Genomic DNA, 18,512 nt, shown 5'->3' with positions numbered 1-18,512 from the left:
GAACAACCGTTGAAGAGAAATTACTGAAAAGATTTTTGTACAGCTGAATCCTCCTTTACCTTTTTATTTCTGCCTGTAGCCACCCAATTACTGTGTTGTGAAGAACAATGCCACAAGTCACAATATTGCATTATACTGGTTTACAGAAGTTGTCCTATTAAATTCATTCAACCCCAAACCACAGGACAAAAGATAAGTGATTGGGAGAATTGGGAGAATGAAAGAACCAGTGGACATATATAATTTGTGCTTATAAACTACCATAGGGCTGCATATGATCCCCACTGAGCCCATATAGTGCTGGTCACTTAGGTGCTGAAGTGCTTCATACACAGTGGGATCTACAGCCATCCTTGCACTTGCGGTACAACAAAAACTTGGCATGTGTTACATGTCTCCAGCTAAGCTCTGCTATATTTTCACAACAAAGTTGCCAGAGGCCAAAAAAGTTTCCATGAGGACGCTGCAGTAGGAACCTGTTAATAAGGAAACTGATATCCACAATATATAAGAGAGTACTAGAAGATATATTACACATTTGTGCTGAACTCATCCCTGTCTACAATGAAGATCATCCTACTCTTTGCACTGGCCAGTGTCAGTGTCTGCTGGGGTATGTATAGCTTTCACTATATACATAATAGGATTTACATACATTTAGCTTATTGCTTATTTTGTGTGTGTTTTAGATAATGATGGTGATTCCTGCCAGTCATCAGATGAAACACCATCTGCACCTTTTCGGTGTGATTCCAAATACAAAGAAAACTTTGCTGAAGATAAAGTGTGTATGTTACATGTATTACAGGTAAAAATAATCAACAACTCAAAACAATATCTACAGTTTTAAATATGATGTAATTTAGAACAGAGTGGGGCAGATTTATAAAAAGTGTCCTACGGTTATAGATTTATGAAAGTGTCTGATGCTGGATGATAAATCTGTCCTAGTATAAGACTGTCTAGTCATACTCTGCACCTCCTAAATGTTGGCTTACTTTACGCCAGAAAGTTAGGACACGATTCTGTAGGGTCTGCAGTATTTCTGTGTGTGTATATATATATATATATATATATATATATATGAAAGGCCCTAAAGGGGGGGTACTGTCACATATATACATATTAAAGTGTAAATGTTTCAATGTGTATTCACATACATTTTTATATTTTACATACAAAATAGAATTCTCTTGAAATTTGCCCCAAATAACTGTCTGCAGTGGCCTTTTATTAAAGGGGTATTTTAGGAATTTTATTTATATACATAATTAACCCCTTTAACTCCATTTGTCTTTCTTTTTGCGTTTCCATTTTTCACTCCGCATCTATTTTTTCATTTTTCTGAGTAAGGCTGGATTCACACGACCGGTGCCCGCGTACCATAGCACAGCGGGCACATGGCAGCGCGCGGGGAGAGGAGGAGGGGGAGAGCGCTGCTCACCCCCGCCCCTCTCCATAGGGATACATGGCGCACGGCGCCGTATGCCCTGAAAAAATAGGACATGTCCTATTTTTTCACGGGGTACCGCTCCCGTATGGCGCCGCGCGCCCATTGCCGTCTATGGGGGGCGTATATCGGCCGTATATACGTCGGCCGTATATACGTCCCCCTTGCAGTAGTGTGAATGCAGCCTTAGGACTATATAAGGATTTGTTTTGTAAATAAACTCTACTTCCAATTGCCGGTATTTTTATATATCATCCCATATTCTATTCCAAATGTGATGAAGTTGTAGAAAAAAAATATTTGCATCGTTGCAGTTTTTTACAGCTTTCAGAGTGCACTCCAAATGAAACCTTTCCGGTATTCTAAAGGTTGGTACACTCATGCAGATACCAAATTAATATAAGTTTTATTATGTTTTAATAGATTTTTTCTATATTTTCTATATTTTTCATACTTCAATGTACACACCTGTGTAAGCTGTAAATTTTGGGAGGACAAATAGTTTTTTTTAAAGCTGTTTGCTATATTGGTTTTTGTAATTGTATTAAAGCTAAATAAAGCCTTTTCTTTTGGATTGCTACAATCTCCTACGTTATCAATCCTACGCAACAATCAAATGTTTGCTAAACTGCTGACGTTTAAACTCTGGAAGTGGAATCCAGCCAATGGACTGTGTATACTGCGGCACACAAGTGTCTGCAGGTGGCAACAAATTGAAAGAGTATGCAGAATATTGAAGTCCGGCTGAGGCCAGAAAGTGAGGCTGAGCAGACTCTTAGGCCCCTTCCACACTTGCGTTGCAGATCACGTCAGAGTTTGATCAGGGTGCGATCAGGGTTTGGTCAGTGAAAAACGCACATTTTGCATCAGAGTGCAATCAGTTTTCAGTCAGAGTTTATTCAGTGTCTCAGTTTTTCACACTCGTTTTTGATGCAATTTCAATGCAATTTCAATGCGTTTTTCACGCGCAGAAAATGTGCGTGAAATGGACTCAGTACTGAGCTCTATCTTTTCTATGGCAATTGATGCGTGAAAAACGCATTGCACTTGAATTGCACTTGCAAGTGTCTCAGAGTGCAATGCGTTTTTGATGCATCTCCGTAGACTTGTATGGTGCGTTTTTCACACGCGTGACTTGTAAAAGTAGAGCATGTCGAGATTTAAATGTGTATTTAAAAAAACGCGCGTGTGTGCGTGAAAAAAAATACATGTCTGAAAAGACCCATTGGTTACAATGGGTCAGAGTGCAATGCAAGTTCTGCGCATCAAAAGCACGCGCAGAAAACGCGCGTGAAAAACGCAAGTGTGGAAGGGGCCTAAGGGTGAGGTCACACGTACCGCTAGCGCTGCATTTACAAACGCATCTCTAGCATACAGGGTGGGCCTCGATTGCAAGACACCAGGCTCTGATTACCATCACTTGTGTTTCAATAGAAACGCATTTGCAGTGGGGCTGAGGACCGCCTCTGTTGCATTTGTAAACGTGGTGGTAATGGTACATATGACCACACCCTAAAGTTTAATTGTAATAGCTTATATTTATGTGAAGACAAAGCTGGTTGTTGTACTGCAACAGATGGATTGTTTTGTTAAATTCTTCTAACTACAAAAAACAGTAAAACTTGACAGCATTTATAACTAAGGAGTTATTCTAAATATTGTCTTCTGCTGATATTTAACAATGGGCAAGAAAAAGAGTTCTACTTCATAATAAAGCAGTACACAGTACAAGTTGGTGTACAACTCTTAAGGCAGAGACACAAAACCTGTAACAGGTTCTGCAGGCTCCAAGTGAGGGTATATTAACAAGTTCAGTTTTTCAAATGCCGTATTCAATGCCCACACCAGGAGTGAGCTCACCCTGAAGCAAATACACTGCATGAAAGTGATTACATTTTTGTGAAGCCCCTCTGTTCTGTGATTGAATATGATCCTGCTGCTTGTGTGTCACATACTAGTGAACATGAATATTCCATAGAGTTAAACAATATGGTTCTGCAGTTTCAAAATGAGATCAAAACCCTTACGCCGCGGTCTCACGTTCCGCTAGCGTTGCATTCATAACGCCAGAGATGGCACTAAGAGACCTCTCTTTGGGCACTCGGGCTGTCTCCCAGGCACAGAGTGTGACAGACATGGCACTTTCCTGCAGTCTCAGGCAGTCCAAGTAGTGCCCTGATATTTTAGAGTGACCCAACCTGTGCTTCCTAGTCCTGTCCGAAGAGTGAGAAGGTGTGGACAGGGTCAAAGATTCTGGTAGCAATAAGTTTGTTACTGGCTAAATTGCCATGTTGGTACTTTGGGAAAAGCTAGTGTGTTTTGGGTCTCATTTTGGGCACTCGATCTGTAAAAGGTTCGCCATCACTGGCATATACATTTCCAGAGAAACACATGCATTTGGGTTATCGATCACATGCAAAATCAGATGGAGACTCAAGTCACAAAGTGTAAAAACCACTCAACTGAATCAGCTAATAAGAAGAATGAAGTTGCACACTTGAAGTGTCTGTGTCAAGTGTCTGAGAGAGTTACACAATTTGGGGGAGATGTAACATACAGTCTTCAGGCCTTCTGAACTTGTCTTTTCAGGTTTCAAACATACCGTATATACTTGTGTATATGCCGAGTTTTTCAGCACAAAAAATGGGGGCTGCTGTATACTACTGGGGGCTTCTGTATACTACTAGTGGCTGCTGTATACTACTAAGGGCTGCTATATACTACTAGGGGCTGCTGTATACTACTAGGGGCTGCTGTATACTACTAGGGGCTTGCTGTATACTACATGGGGGCTGCTGTATACTACATGGGGGCTGCTGTATACTACTAGGGGCTGTTGTATACTACTAGGGGCTGTTGTATTCTTCTGGGGGCTGGCAGGCTGTATACTACTGGGGGCTGGCAGGCTGTATACTACTGGGGGGGTTTGACCAATGCATTTCCCACCCTCGGCTTATACTCGAGTCAGTAGTTTTTCCCAGTTTTTGGTGGTAAAATTCGGGGTCTCGGCTTATATTCGGGTCGGCTTATACTCGAGTATATACTCGAGTATATACGGTAGATATATAAGAATCAAAAACAAGTGGGAAACAACTGTGAAGTGGAATGAAATTTATTGGATATTTTAAACTTTTGTAAAGAATAATAAACTGGAGCGTGCAGCCCCTTTACTTTTGGAGCAGGAAACTCACTCCAGAAGTTCATTGAGGATCTGTGAATGATCCAATGTTGTCCTTAATGACTGATGATAAATATAATCCCCCTGTGTGTAATGAAGTCTCTGTATAAATACACCTGCTCTGTGATGGTCTCAGGGTTCTGCATCATGAAGACCAAGGAACACACCAGGCAGGTCAGTGATACTGTTGTGAAGACATTTAAAATACAAAAAGATTTTACAAACTTTAAACAGCCCAAGGAGCTCTGTGCAAGCGTCATATTGAAATGGAAGGAGTATCAGACCACTGCAAATCTACCAAGACCCGGCCGTCCTTAAGTTTCAACTCTCAAACAAGGAGAAGACCAATCAGAGATGCAGCCAAGAGCACATGATCCCTCTGGATGATCTGCAGAGATCTACAGCTGAGGTGGAAGAGTCTGTCCATAGGACAACAATCAGTCATACACTGCACAAATCTGGCCTTTATAGAAGAGGCAAGAAGAAGCCATTTCTCAAAGATATCCATAAAAAGTCTTGTTTAAAGATTGCCACAAGCCACCTAGGAGACGCCAAACATGTGGAAGAAGGTGCTCTGGTCAGATGAAACCAAAATTGGCCACAATGCAAAATTATATGTTTGGTGTAAAAGCAACACAGCTCATCACCCCGAACACCCCCATCCCCTCTGTCATACATGGTGGCGGCAACATCATGGTTTGGGCTTTTCTACAGCAGGTACAAGAAAGATTGTTAAAAGTGAGATGCAGATGGATGAAGACAAATACAGGACCATTCTGTAAGAAAACCTGTAAAAGATTTGAGACTGAATGATCCCAAACATAAAGCAAAAACTACAATGGAAGGTTGTTAGGTGTTAGAATGGCCAAGTCACAGTCTGGACCTGAATCTAATCGAGATTCTGTGGAAAGAGTTGAAAGCTGCTGTTCAGGAACGCTTTCCATCCATCCAACCTTACTGAGCTTGAGCTGTTTTCCAGGGAAGAATGGGTAATGATTTTAGTTTCTCAATGTGCAAAACTGATAGAGACCTGGCACCCCAAGGGACTTGCAGCTGTAATCGCAGCAAAAGGTGGCGCTACAAAGTATTAACTTAAGGGCCCAATAAGATTGTGCATTCCACTTCTCAGTTTATTATTTTAAAAAAAGTTTAATAAAGTCCAATAAATTTCGTTCCACTTTACACTTGTGTCCCATATGTTGTTGATTCTTTAACAAACAAAATTACAATGTTATGTTAATCTTTATGTTTAACGCCTGAAATGTGACAAAAAATAGAAAAGTTCACGGGGCTGAATACCTTCGCAACACACTGTATGTACTCAATGATAGAGGCAAACACCTCCCAACGTACTACCAGATATATCAAGAGGCTTAGGCTTTTTGATGTACACAGCAAGCTGCACAGCCGCCTGGCACAACAACGCCAGGTCCAACCTGGCATAAGGCTTAGCAGAAAGAAACCGGTCCACCAAAAATTATGCAAATATGACAAAATTTGGCAAGGTATGACTCAACAATCTTTAAACTTACTCTGGTGCAGAATAAGACTGTCTACTCAGCAACACTTTTGATAAATATCTCCCATTGTAACTCCAGATGTCATATTAATCTACATTTTGATATGCTAATGATATTAAATAATGTATATATTTTGTAGAAGATTTTTTTGGTGCATGAACCTTAATAATTCATAAATTATTAATATTTTGCTTATTTAGTACTTTTTCTTTTAATTGAACTTCTTTCTCAGTGGTTGTTTTGTGTTCACAGAATTACCCAGAACTTCTAGTAGCCGGAGAAAGGCTCATCTGTAAACATTACAGGAATCAGGTACAAGAAACATTTCCCTGTCAATGTATACATCCCCTACTACAGATAATAATGATAATGACGAGCAGTTATCTAAACTGTGTGATATGGTGGATTAGATGGTCAGAATAGACATTGTGTACACTCTATTAGGTTAGGTCTGTGTTTCTCAACCTATTCAAGCCTATTACGTACCATTATGTGCAACAGGGTATAAATCTGCTATAAATGATAACAAAGCAATGCTTCATTTAGACTCTGGCCCCTTCTTGTAGCTAGTGGGAGATCACTTAATTGCACATTGCTGAAGATCAATGACTTCAATGCCAAAAACCAAATGTTCTGTCCCCACATAAGGCGAATGAAGCTGTAACTAACTGGTGGATAGTAACTGGGACTTTGCTTCCTTCAGATCCAGTAAGTGGAGCAGATAGGAGCAGAGCTCAGCTTCAGTAGATTAGACATGTACCTCACGGTTATTTTGATCCAGCAAACAGAACACTTGTGCCCGTTCTTTTCAAAGATAAAACTCCACGCTTTATTCCAGGACCGTAGTCATATTGCAAGATTTCCACGTAACAGCTTAAAAAACACAAATCAGCAACGTGATAAATGTGATAACTTCATGTTGTCGAGTATTTATTTAGTTTTTGCCTAACTCTCCAGATGAACAAGAAAGAAGAATTCTACCAAGGGTTTAAGGATGAATTGATTGAGTTCCTGGTAAGAAAAGCAGATGTTATTGCACATATTTGAATGGTTTTTTAAGTCTATATTTTATCACGTATCCACATTTAATATTTATACAGTACTTTATTTATTGCTGGAAACAACACTTAAGCATGCTTTGCTATTTTAAAAAATAAACTAATTATTCATCTTAAATGGGAATGAGGCTTGTGTGATTCGAGGATTTTAAATGAAAAGTTAAAATCAAAAAGAACAATACATTACTTAAAACTTTAGTAGGAGTTGAGAAAAATAGGTAATGAAAGTTAAACAGGGTCTACAGGGATCTTCAAAGCACACATATAATTTATGTATTTGTATAACTAGAGAACCCTGTAAGCTAATATGGTAAGGTAAATTACCAAATATTAGAAAATTATTTCTTTATTTTTAAAGAATACAGATGGTTTCCTTCTTAAGGAGACCCAACCCACAGATCACCTCTAGTTACAGACGGACCCCTCTGAAACATTAAAGTACAACCTTGTCAGCTTGTATGCGCCCAAAAGTAATAGGCCAAAGCACCAGCAAAAGCTATATAAACCTGAAAAAACAATGAGATCTGGTGATATGAGGCAGGCGCTGCGCCACCATCGAGCAGGCACGGTGCTTCACACCTCCTTCCTCCATATTGAGTGCACCGTGCATGCGCGGGAGAGACGTGCATGCATCCCGTCACCTAGGTAACAGATTTCTACATAGCTAAGTCCACATATACCGGGCGATCCAAGAGAAAACAGGTTATTTACTCAGGTAACTCCATGTGTACAGATGGAGAGTCCATATATGCATGACGATCCAAAAGAAGAAAAAGGTTTTTTATATCCATATATTTAGTGTATGGGATGGGAGAAATTACTGAGTTTTCTCATAAGGTTGCTTGTATCAAAAGTTTTCGGCCTACAAGAGGTGCCTTTGGGTGCATGCAGATCTTCATCCATAGACTTCTGTTAATCTCGAATATGTATGGCATTGCGTTTTTCGATGGTAAAAATGCTTCTTCTGCGGAGTTCTGTTCACATAAAGTATCAAGTAGAATTCTATAGAGGAGGATAATCAAACATGTAAATAGGTGATCTCTATACCAAAATTGTGCATTGACTGTAATGCCATGTCCGAGGGATAGTGTGGGAGCCCCTGCACTATGAAGTGTGCAATCTCATGTTTATGTGAATGACGAACAAAGTTCAAATATTGAATATGTGAAGTACTGAGACTATAGGAGGCAATAAAAAACTAAAAAAATGTGTATGTTTTTATGTAGTAAAATAAATGTGAATGAAAATAAAACGGACCTCTCTGCCCGCTGTGGCCTCTTGTGAACCTCTCTGAGTTTTTGACTTTAGTCCCAGGCTGCAAAGATCAGCCGTAAGGTGTCTCTAATGAAACTTTATTGATAATCCTTGGTCCCATTAGAGTAAAAAGTTTAAAAATCTAATTCTAACAGGGACAAAAAAAATTTTGTCTGGAGCTACAATTATAAATTATACTGTTCTGACTTACATACAAGTTAAACTTAATGAGAAACATATGAACCTATCTTATATAACTTTAGGAACAATTATGGTATTTATTATTTATTATATTTATGTATATACAACTTTAGGAACAATTATGGTATCTATTATGCATGTATATGGTTTAATCATTGTATGCACTATGCACTTTAGCTTATATTCATTGTGGTAATAATATTAACTTTTGTATATCAATATTCGGCACTTAATGTGTTATTTTGTATGTATCTATTTATGCAGTACCGCTAGATAGCCTTTTCATGGGGGCGCTTTTTTGGCACTCACAGTGTTAACTTGCATGCATTAACTTACCTATGCAGTACCTCCGATAACCTCTTCACAGGGGCGCTTTAGCGCATGCTCCCCATAGACAATGTTCAGGTCTCTCAGTTTCTATCTTGATACACGTCGCGCATCCTCACGATACTTGGTCATGTGACAATGAGTCACATGATCGCATGTGCCGTGAATACATTCCATACTCCGATACATGCCGCGTATTCTCGCGATATTTGGTCACGTGACCGCGGGTACCGCTAAGATCACGGACGCGTGATCACGTGCAACCCTTCCTTAAAGTTCATTGGTCCATCCTTTCTTTATATATCGGTCCTAGCCAAGGTAGACGCCACCCCCAGACGAAGGCTCAATGTGAGCCGAAACGTACGTCGGGGACGCGGCCCTCTCTGGACAGCGGAACTCCAAACACCCATACTGCCTGGTAAGAGCAAACACGATTTTGTATGCTAATCACCACAGGGTATATTACAAATACCATCTACCAATAGCCACCCCATATCTACTGGGCTTATCTCCTACCCAGGTTGTTTTCTATTCCAATACATATTACTCCATTCTGTCCAGATTGGATCGCTCCGTATTTTTCTGTATTCCACCACTTTATGTTTTTTATTGTAATTTTAAATGTATAATGTCACCAATAAAGATTTCTTGTTTTACATGCATCCTCTCAGTTGGTCCTTTCTCTCCCCTCTTTTGAGGGGTAAAAGTTTTTTCGATATGAACCTATCTTGTACGTAACCTGGGGACTTCCTTTATACGACTATTGATGGTGATTCTGTTTACTTTCCAGGAATGTCTCAGCTGTTCTGTTGGTTCTATCGTGGTTCTACAAGAGTCTCTAGTAAGTAATACAAATATCCCAAGAAACATATAAGGCACCATTGTAGACAAAATATTATAAATTCAGGACTTGGCTAATGTTGGATACATGCAACAAGATAAAAGGATATTGTTAGAGTTAGATTTTTATCTAGGGCTTAACCGCCCTCACTTCAGTTGTACAGGTGACTCCCGATACCAGGGAGGAGAGAACAAATCCAAGACACACATCAGTCTCTTAGTGTATGTAAATATCTTCTCCCAGTTTATTCTCTCAGCTGCATAATATCACAGACAGAAAATCATCAAAGAGGTGTGAATAGAAGACTGCAATGCTATTGGCCATAATGAATTTACCAGCACATTCTGTGAAAAAATGAACAGGCCTTGTTCCCAGACATGTTTATACTACAGGATGTGCAGAGAATGGCCCCAGAACCCAAACATTTATGATAAGAAGGAGAACATACTGAAGGTCAATCATCTCTCACATGTGCCAAGGAAAAACTTTTACAGGCAGGTTATACAAAAATGGCTGAATCATGACATTAGCTTGACAGTGGTCCGTGAACATGTCCGCTGTATCTAAAATGGCTGACAGTACGCAAGATGGCATCCGAAACCAGTGCGATCTCCTTAACAGATATAATAAAGAATCATCTGACACTCAGTCTACCTCCATGTTGCCTTGTTATGTTGTAGTGTTACATGTAGTCAGGGGTGCACCAGCCATGAGGCGAGTTGAGACTTTCGCCTCAGGGCGGCACGCCTCCTGCTGGTGGAGGGGCGGCATTTTGCAGGCTGCTATGCTACTCCACTACTACTAACAATAGTATTTGCATCATTCAGATGCGAGTACTATTGCTGACAGCACCGCGCAGGACGTCCTGTGCAGCGCTGCTGTGACACAGGAAGCCCTTGCTAGCGCTTCCTGTGTCACTAGCACAGAGGCAGCCTGGAGGAGCGAGGAGGCGCGGGAGCGCCACATTCAAACATGTGGCTGGTCTCCCTGGTGCAGCCCGGCCAGAGCTGACAGGAGAAGCCCCGCCCACCAGCCCGGGCCTCCTGCACAGAGGAGACAGCTCCATCCACTGCCATGATATGTATCCCCTGCCTGACCTGGACCTGCTGCTGTATACCAGGTAAGTGACATGTGTATATGTGTGTGTCTTCCCTGTGTATATACATGTGTGTGTGTCTTGTCATGTGTATATATGTGTGTGTGTTCCCTGTTTATATGTGTTTTGTCATGTGTATATGTGTGTAAAACATGTCATGTGTGTGTATATAGAGGTATAACATGTAATAGCTGTATATCTATATATATATATATATATATATATAAATCTATATATATATGTATATTTGTAGTGTGTGTGTATATAGATGTATTATGACATGTAATAGCTGTATATGTATAGGTGTAGTATGTGTGTGTATATAGATGTATGACATGTAATAGCTGTATATGTATAGGTGTAGACTGCAGGGATTAACAAACCCAAACCTTAAATTTGGTACTTGCCCCTGTACCTTGATCAACCATCCAACCGTTTGGTACTTGACCTTGTACCTTGATCACCCATCCAACCGTTTGGTACTTGACCTTGTACCTTGATAAACCTTCCATCCGTCTGGTACTTGACCTTGTACTTTGATAAACCTTCCAACCGTCTGGTACTTGACCGTTGTTAAGGAGGTCGCACTGGTTTCGGACGCCATCTTGACTACTGTCCGCCATCTTAGATACAGCGGCCATGTTCCCTGACCATTGTCAAGTTAATGTCATGATTCAAACTTCATTTTATGTAACCTGTTTGCTCGCCTGTCAGCTAATACCCTTTGACATTTAATGAGAAGCCAGTCTGTCCTCGATGCTGCATGATATTAGGATTCTGGAGCCACTTATCATCTCCTTCTCAGCATTAGTATAAACAATATCTGTGTACAAGGTCTCTGAGAACTGAGCACAATTAATTAACTTTTTTCCCAGAATGTGCTGATGACCAATAGCTTTGCAGTATACTATTCACACCCCTTTGATGACTCTTCTGTCTGATATATATTATGCATTTTGATTATTAAACGGTAGAAGATCTTGACTAAGAGTTGTGGCTTAGTCTTTATGTTCAATCATGGGTTAATTAGGACTCACCTTACAAAAGTCAAGAGGGCTGTTGGGGCCCTGCATAAAAATCCCTAACACCGTGTACCTAGACTAACCACCCATCCGTCTGGTACTTGACCGTGTACCTAGACTAACCACCCATCCGTCTGGTACTTGACCGTGTACCTAGACTAACCACCCATCCGCCTTACCGTATTACTGTTCCCTACATTCAATGGGGGTCCTGGCTGTATATGTTTTCTACTACATGACGGTACTCTATGAATTTTATACTACATGGCTGTACACTGTATCTATCTTGCACTACATGGTGGTACTCTGTATGCATTTTGCATTGATTTATTTTCACACCAAACCAATATGATGGATCTGGTCCTGACACTCCCTTATATATTACATAAATTGGGGGGGGGGGCGTCTCTCTATGGCTCGCCTCAGGCAGCAGACAGGCTTGGTACACCCCTGCATGTAGTGCAGTGTTGTACATGCATAGTAGATTCCGCTGTGTGTTCATACCCCAATATGACAATCCAGTAACACAGTGGAAATACAGAAATATATAGGCCCAGTCCTGCTTTGTTTACAGATTGGCTTTTCCCCCCAAAATTATATTTATATGTGGTATTCCTATCCTTTTTTAATAAATGCATCTCATGAATGATCTCTGGGAACCTTAGGTTGGGTTTACAGCCAGAGCATTAAAGATAAGAATTTATTTTGTGTTATAGCAATCGAAATAAGGTAAATTGCATAATTGCAAACTAACAATATATTTTTTTACACAATTATTTAGGGACATTTCCACTGCAACCCTTACAATAAGCTTTTCTTTAGATTTGGGCTCCATTGAAATATGTTATAGGCCCAAGACACTTCAATAAAGAAGTAGTTGTAGTTTGGGGCGGGGGTACAAACATTTTAAATTACAAACATTTTCATAAAATCAGATCAAAATATCAAACCAATAAAAAGTCAACACCCTGGTATTATTACACCCTGAAATGTCTGAACTATAAATACATGGAATAATGCCATAAATGCTGCCTTAGATCAGTATGCCTCCCCAAAAATTCATAAAAAGTTATAATAATAGGTATCTACAGATCCAATTCGAACTGCAGTTCGCCCCACAAAAAATACACACATTCATCAAAGAAATACACACTTCTTTCTCTCAGAATATAGTGTACTGAACTTAATTATACGGTAAAAAGTGTTAGAAAGATATCCGCACCATTCAAGGTGAATGGAGGGTGGTGCAATGTATAGTCAGTATAAGACACATGGTAAATGCATAGATGATTGTGGCAAGTCAAAATCACAATAGTTCTGTTCTTAATTTCAGCAAATTAATTTTATTGTTTGTATTATAAAATGTTCCACAAGTTTCCAATATACTTTCTGTATCAATTCCTCACAGTTTTCTAGATCTCTGCTTGCTGTCATTTTATAGGAAGCTTCTATGTTTACTACCAATGGACAGAAATCTGACCATGGTCACACAGGTGCACAGCTCATTATAACACGGAGAGTAATCAGAGCTGTGTGATATAACGAGCCGTGCACCTGTGTGACCATGGTCATATTTATGTCCACTGGTAGTAAGCATAGAAGCTTCCTATAGAATGACAGCAAGCAGAGATCTAGAAAACTGTGAGGAATTGATACAGAAAGTATATTGGAAACTTGGGTAAATTTTTACGATAGAAACAATAACATTAATTTGCTGTAATGGGAATACCCCTGTAAGAGATAAAATATTCAGAATGGTAAACAATAAAAATTACAACCCAAAAACATTAAGACTCCAATATAGCAGCCGCATGTGCAACCTGGGGACTGTGGCTGCTATGTTGATCTATATATCATTTCTGTTATCAATTTTGTTAACAATCTAGATATTGTAGCCAATCTAGATATTTCTAGATATTGTAGCCAAAAGTTTGCGGTATAACTGTTGTATTTATGCTTATATTGATCATTCAGCACAGTTCTCATGTATTACATTAGTTTATTTTGTCCCCAATGAAGTTTCTAAACTTGAGTGTTTTGTTTTAGGTGTAATATTCTGTATATAATGTAGTGTTTGATAAATATGATATGAATGTCAATTTTTTATTTACTAGGGAGAAGTTGGAGCTGCAGTTGGTTCTGCTGCTGGAGATGTAATCAAACTCGTTGGGGAAATTATTGTAAGTTCTCTATTTATAATTTAGTTATTTCCAGAATATGAGAAAAAAATTTGTTTGGTGAGGTGTTTTTCATCCTTTTTAATGCCGTAAAATGGTATTTAAATACTTTTTTTTTCTTCTCTGTCTATGTAAGTTTTATGGAATGGATGCATAATTTATAGACATAATAGAGACTTTAGGCTCCTCTTAAGGTCAAAAGTCTTAGGGTGGAGCTCAATATTTAATTTCTATTCTTTTACATCTAGGACTATTCAGTGGTGAACCAAGCCTTTCTGCTGCCAAGGGGAACTATAGAGAGACACCCTTCCCCCCATATATGTATCATGGTCCAGATGTGTCAGGACCAGATCCATCATATTGGTTTGGTATGAAAGTAAAGTAACCCAAAATGCATACAGGGTGCCGCCATGTAGTACAAAATGCATATAGGGTGCCGCCATGTAGTATAAAATAGATACAGCGTACCGCCATGTAGTATAAAATAGATACAGAGTTCCCGTCATGTAGTATAAAAAAGATACAGCGTGCCACCATGTAGTTTAAAATGCATACAGCATACCGGCAAGTAGTATGAAATAGATACAGCGTTCCCGTCATGTAGTATAAAAAAGATACAGCGTGCCACCATGTAGTATTAATTGCATATAGCGTGCCGCCATGTAGTATAAAATGCATACAGTGTGCTGCCGTGTAGTATAAAATACATACAGCGCACCGCCATGTAGTAAAAAATGCATATAGCGTTCCGCCATGTAGTATAAAATGCATACAGCGTACTGCCATGTAGTATAAGATAGATACAGCGTAGCACCATGTAGTTCAACCACACATACATCCCCCAAACATACAGCATATACATACACACCGCAAACACTCATACAGCATACACAAAAAAGAGAAAAAATAATAAAGTTACTTGATCTTTTGGTGTCAGCGCTGGTGGGTCGAAGGGCGGCAGGCCGGGTGGCAGTATCGGAGGGCCAGGTGGCTGAGCAGGCTGAGTCGGCGGCTGGCCGGCCGGGTTTCTGAGTAGGCGGCCGGCTGGATTGCAGCGCCGGCGGGTGGACCTGTAGCAGCCGCTGCTGCACGATGCGGCCCCCTAGTCCAGCAGGAGGCGCGCCGCCTGAGGCAAAGTTCTCAACTCACCTCATGGCAGCTGCACCCCTGGGACTATCAGATTATACAGGGGAAACAGATCCTTGAAAACAATGCACTGCTGCTGCATATAAATACAAATAAACTCACTCAAGTAGATTTATGAAAATGGAGAACACATGTAATAAGATTACAAGTCATAGTGTCTGGATCTATGAGCAAATGCCCCTGGTTTATCATTAAGGATTTTGATGGTAGTTGTCCGAGAATTATGAAAAAACAAAAGGTGGCCTGAAGGGGGCTGCTAAAAAAAAATAAAGATGGACTTAGCTTCTGACATCCTCCTCGTGTCCCTTTCTGCTGTCGCTCCGGTCTGTTGTAAACAAACATGGCCACTGGAGCAGTGCTGGATTCAGCTTCCGGCTGGACCCAACAACCGTCTGGCCAGCATAGACAGTGCTGTGAATATTGAGGGGTGGCCATAGCCGGCCGTAAGCTGAATACTGCTATTCCACATGTGGTGGAACTGGCAAAAAAATATATCAGATATTCTGATGGGCTTTATACCGCTGATAACCACCACGTATTGAAAGGGCTTGGTCCATGAACCCTCTCCATACTCCTCTTCACAGCTGATCCATGTGTATTTATGTTGGGTGGTCCTTAAGGGGTTAATGGTATCACTGAGTAGAGGGAGATGACTACAAAAGCACACTGCACTTTTTAGTTTTATAATCGGGAAACTCATGCTTAAAAATACTTAAGAGGTATTCGTCCCACAAAGACAAGTTTCTTATATGTACTCAGGATATCAAAATAACATATTCTCTAATTCACCGTTATCAACAAAAATGCAGCATTTTGCAGATATAAGTCCATCCTGTCTCTATCAGTCCTAGTGTACACAATTTCAGTTTCCCCTAGACACCACTCTACAACTTCTGACTTAGGGTACATTCACACAGCGGTATGCCCGCCGTGCGGGCATACCGCCGTGTGCTGGAGAGGAGGAGGAGGCAGCCCCTCCTCCCTCCATAGAGAATAGCGGCGCACGGCCGCACACACGCCAAAAGATAGAGCATGCTCTATCTTTTTGCGGTGTGCGGGCCGGATCGGTGCCACAAATGTGTGGCACCGCATCTGCGCCGCGCCACTATTGCCGTCTATGGGGACGTAATGCGGCCGCAAATTTGCGGCCGCATGTACGTCCCCGCAGACGGCCATGTGAATGTGCCCTTAGGGTCATACCACCATCTTGTGGCTGTAGCCCCACCCCCTGCATGGAGCTCAGAGACTCACATCCTGCCAGGAGATCGTGAGCAAAGAGAGAGGCTGCAAACTACAAGTGATTCGGGGGAAGGGGGAGGCAGGCACATATCTGTGAGATGTAGCAGAGCTAAAAGTCTAACAGTGTAAAAGTCTGTCAGCCTCTGTGTAATCTCGTGCATCTCTATCTTATCTCTCTTTCTATGTGTCAGTGTGTTAGTACAATGTCAGAAGCCAGATAAAAATGTATATACACCTGTACCCTGATAATCTAACTATATTGTCACCCCCACAGAACTAGATGGATAATACAGTAATGTGTCTGCTTAGAGAGGCCCCGCCCACACGCTGGAATCTTACACTGAGCAGCCGAGAGAGTGATAGGAGCTAAAACAGCAAGAAAACTGAGTAACATTGTAAAGTAAGGGGTTAAAATGATCTTTGTTGTGTTAAAATCAATAGGGGATTAAGAAGTGAGAATTTTCTTTCATGGGAAAACCCCTTTAAAAGACATCTACCACCAGGATGTGGGATTGTAAACCAAGCACACTGACTTACTGGTGTGTGCCCCCTCTGGCAGGATCTGCCGTTGTTTTAACTTTTTATGCCCTGCTTTAAAAAAATAAAAGGCTTTTAAAAATATGCAAATGTACCTGAAGTACTCCAGGCTCATCTGCATAATTTTTAAAGCCTTATTTTCTTAAAAACAAGGGCATAAGAAGCTACACCAGTATGTCAGTGTGCTAGTTTACAATACTTTATCCTGGTAGTAGATGTCCTTTAAAGGAAACCTGACATTCAAATTAACCTATCCAAAATAAATACTTCATCAAAAACTATGATTAAAAGCATTGCCCTTATCCCTAAAAGGTTCTTTTGTAAATTTATATTCAATTCAGTTGAGGTGAGTCCAATCATGGTAAGTGAGTCCTGCATATTCATTGTTCTCTACACTGACAGTCTCCCTGTTCCTGATTTGAAACCAAAGATGTACAAAAGAAGAAATGGAGCTCTTTTGGAGCGCTCCTTGTGTTGTTTAAAATCTTTTCTGGAGTATGAAGACCAATATCCTGTCTCTTGATTAATTTTTTTTTTCCTTTTATTGATAAAATCAAGTACAATTGTTAAAGACAATAACCAATCTCTAAGCGTTTCAGGGCTACCATTGCCTCTTTATCAAGCTGTTATCAGAAAAAGAAGGGAAACTTGTACATAAAATGTACAGTCTGTGTGCATGGGACTCTAATATAAGAGAAACAAAGTGCGCCGAGAGGTAGATGGCATCAATCACACATTGGGGCTCATTTACTAAGGGTCCGAACGCCGCACTTTTGTCAGGTTTCCCGAATATTTCCGATTTGCGCCAAATTGCCCCGGGACTTTGGAGCACGCGATAGGAATGTATCGCATCAGCGCACAACAGAAATCGGGGGGCATGGCAGTCGGGCGATCCGACGGATTCGGAGAAAAAACGCAGAATTTAAAAAAGAATTTGTGTCGCAAGATCAGCACTTACATGCACCGATGAGAAGAAGGTGAACTCCGGCGGACCTCGGCGCAGCAGCGACACCTGCTGGATATCGGGCGCACGGACTTTAGTGAATCCCGGCAGAACCGAATCAGCGTCGGACAACACGCCGCGGGATCGCGAATGGACCGGGTAAGTAAATCTGCCCCATTGTTTTGTAAACAGTTCAATCATAACAACACATTGGCTGCCGTCTGATGTAATATATACAAACATCTCACAAATTGTAAAAAAAAGGTTGCAAAAGAAATAGATCGCTAGAATTCCATATGTTAATTTATAAAGTAGGGGTTATGTCGCCATCTTGTGTCTTCTTCCTAGTATAAATCTATGGGTATTCTGCTGCCGTCTTGGGTTTCATTGAAAGTACTACAATATTATTGTGATTACTTCCTAGTATACATCTTTGGGTGTTCTGCTACCCTCTAGTGTTTCATTGAAGGTACTACAATGATCGTTGTGATTACTTCATACTATAAATCTTTTTGTGTTCTGC

At 40.5% G+C, this 18,512-nt stretch overlaps 1 protein-coding gene across 4 annotated transcripts in view; it reads left to right on the top strand.

Moving 5' to 3' along the window:
* Positions 1-449: 449 nt before the first annotated feature.
* LOC140104097 (uncharacterized) overlaps positions 450-18,512 on the top strand; it is a 33,996-nt gene continuing 15,933 nt past the window's right edge. For 2 of the 4 annotated variants that reach the window (XM_072127456.1, XM_072127455.1), the window contains exons 1-6: positions 450-613; positions 690-808; positions 6,401-6,460; positions 7,106-7,162; positions 9,779-9,829; positions 14,062-14,127. In XM_072127456.1, the coding sequence (XP_071983557.1) occupies positions 565-613; positions 690-808; positions 6,401-6,460; positions 7,106-7,162; positions 9,779-9,829; positions 14,062-14,127 (402 nt within the window). In that variant the 5' untranslated portion in view covers positions 450-564. The remainder of the gene's footprint in view (positions 614-689; positions 809-6,400; positions 6,461-7,105; positions 7,163-9,778; positions 9,830-14,061; positions 14,128-18,512) is intronic. The other 2 variants (XM_072127457.1, XM_072127458.1) reach the window with 2 other exon arrangements.

Source organism: Engystomops pustulosus, chromosome 10 (genome assembly GCF_040894005.1).
Source record: "Engystomops pustulosus chromosome 10, aEngPut4.maternal, whole genome shotgun sequence".
Classification (NCBI taxonomy): Eukaryota; Metazoa; Chordata; class Amphibia; order Anura; family Leptodactylidae; genus Engystomops; species Engystomops pustulosus.
This window is presented reverse-complemented; position numbering and strand designations above follow the sequence as displayed.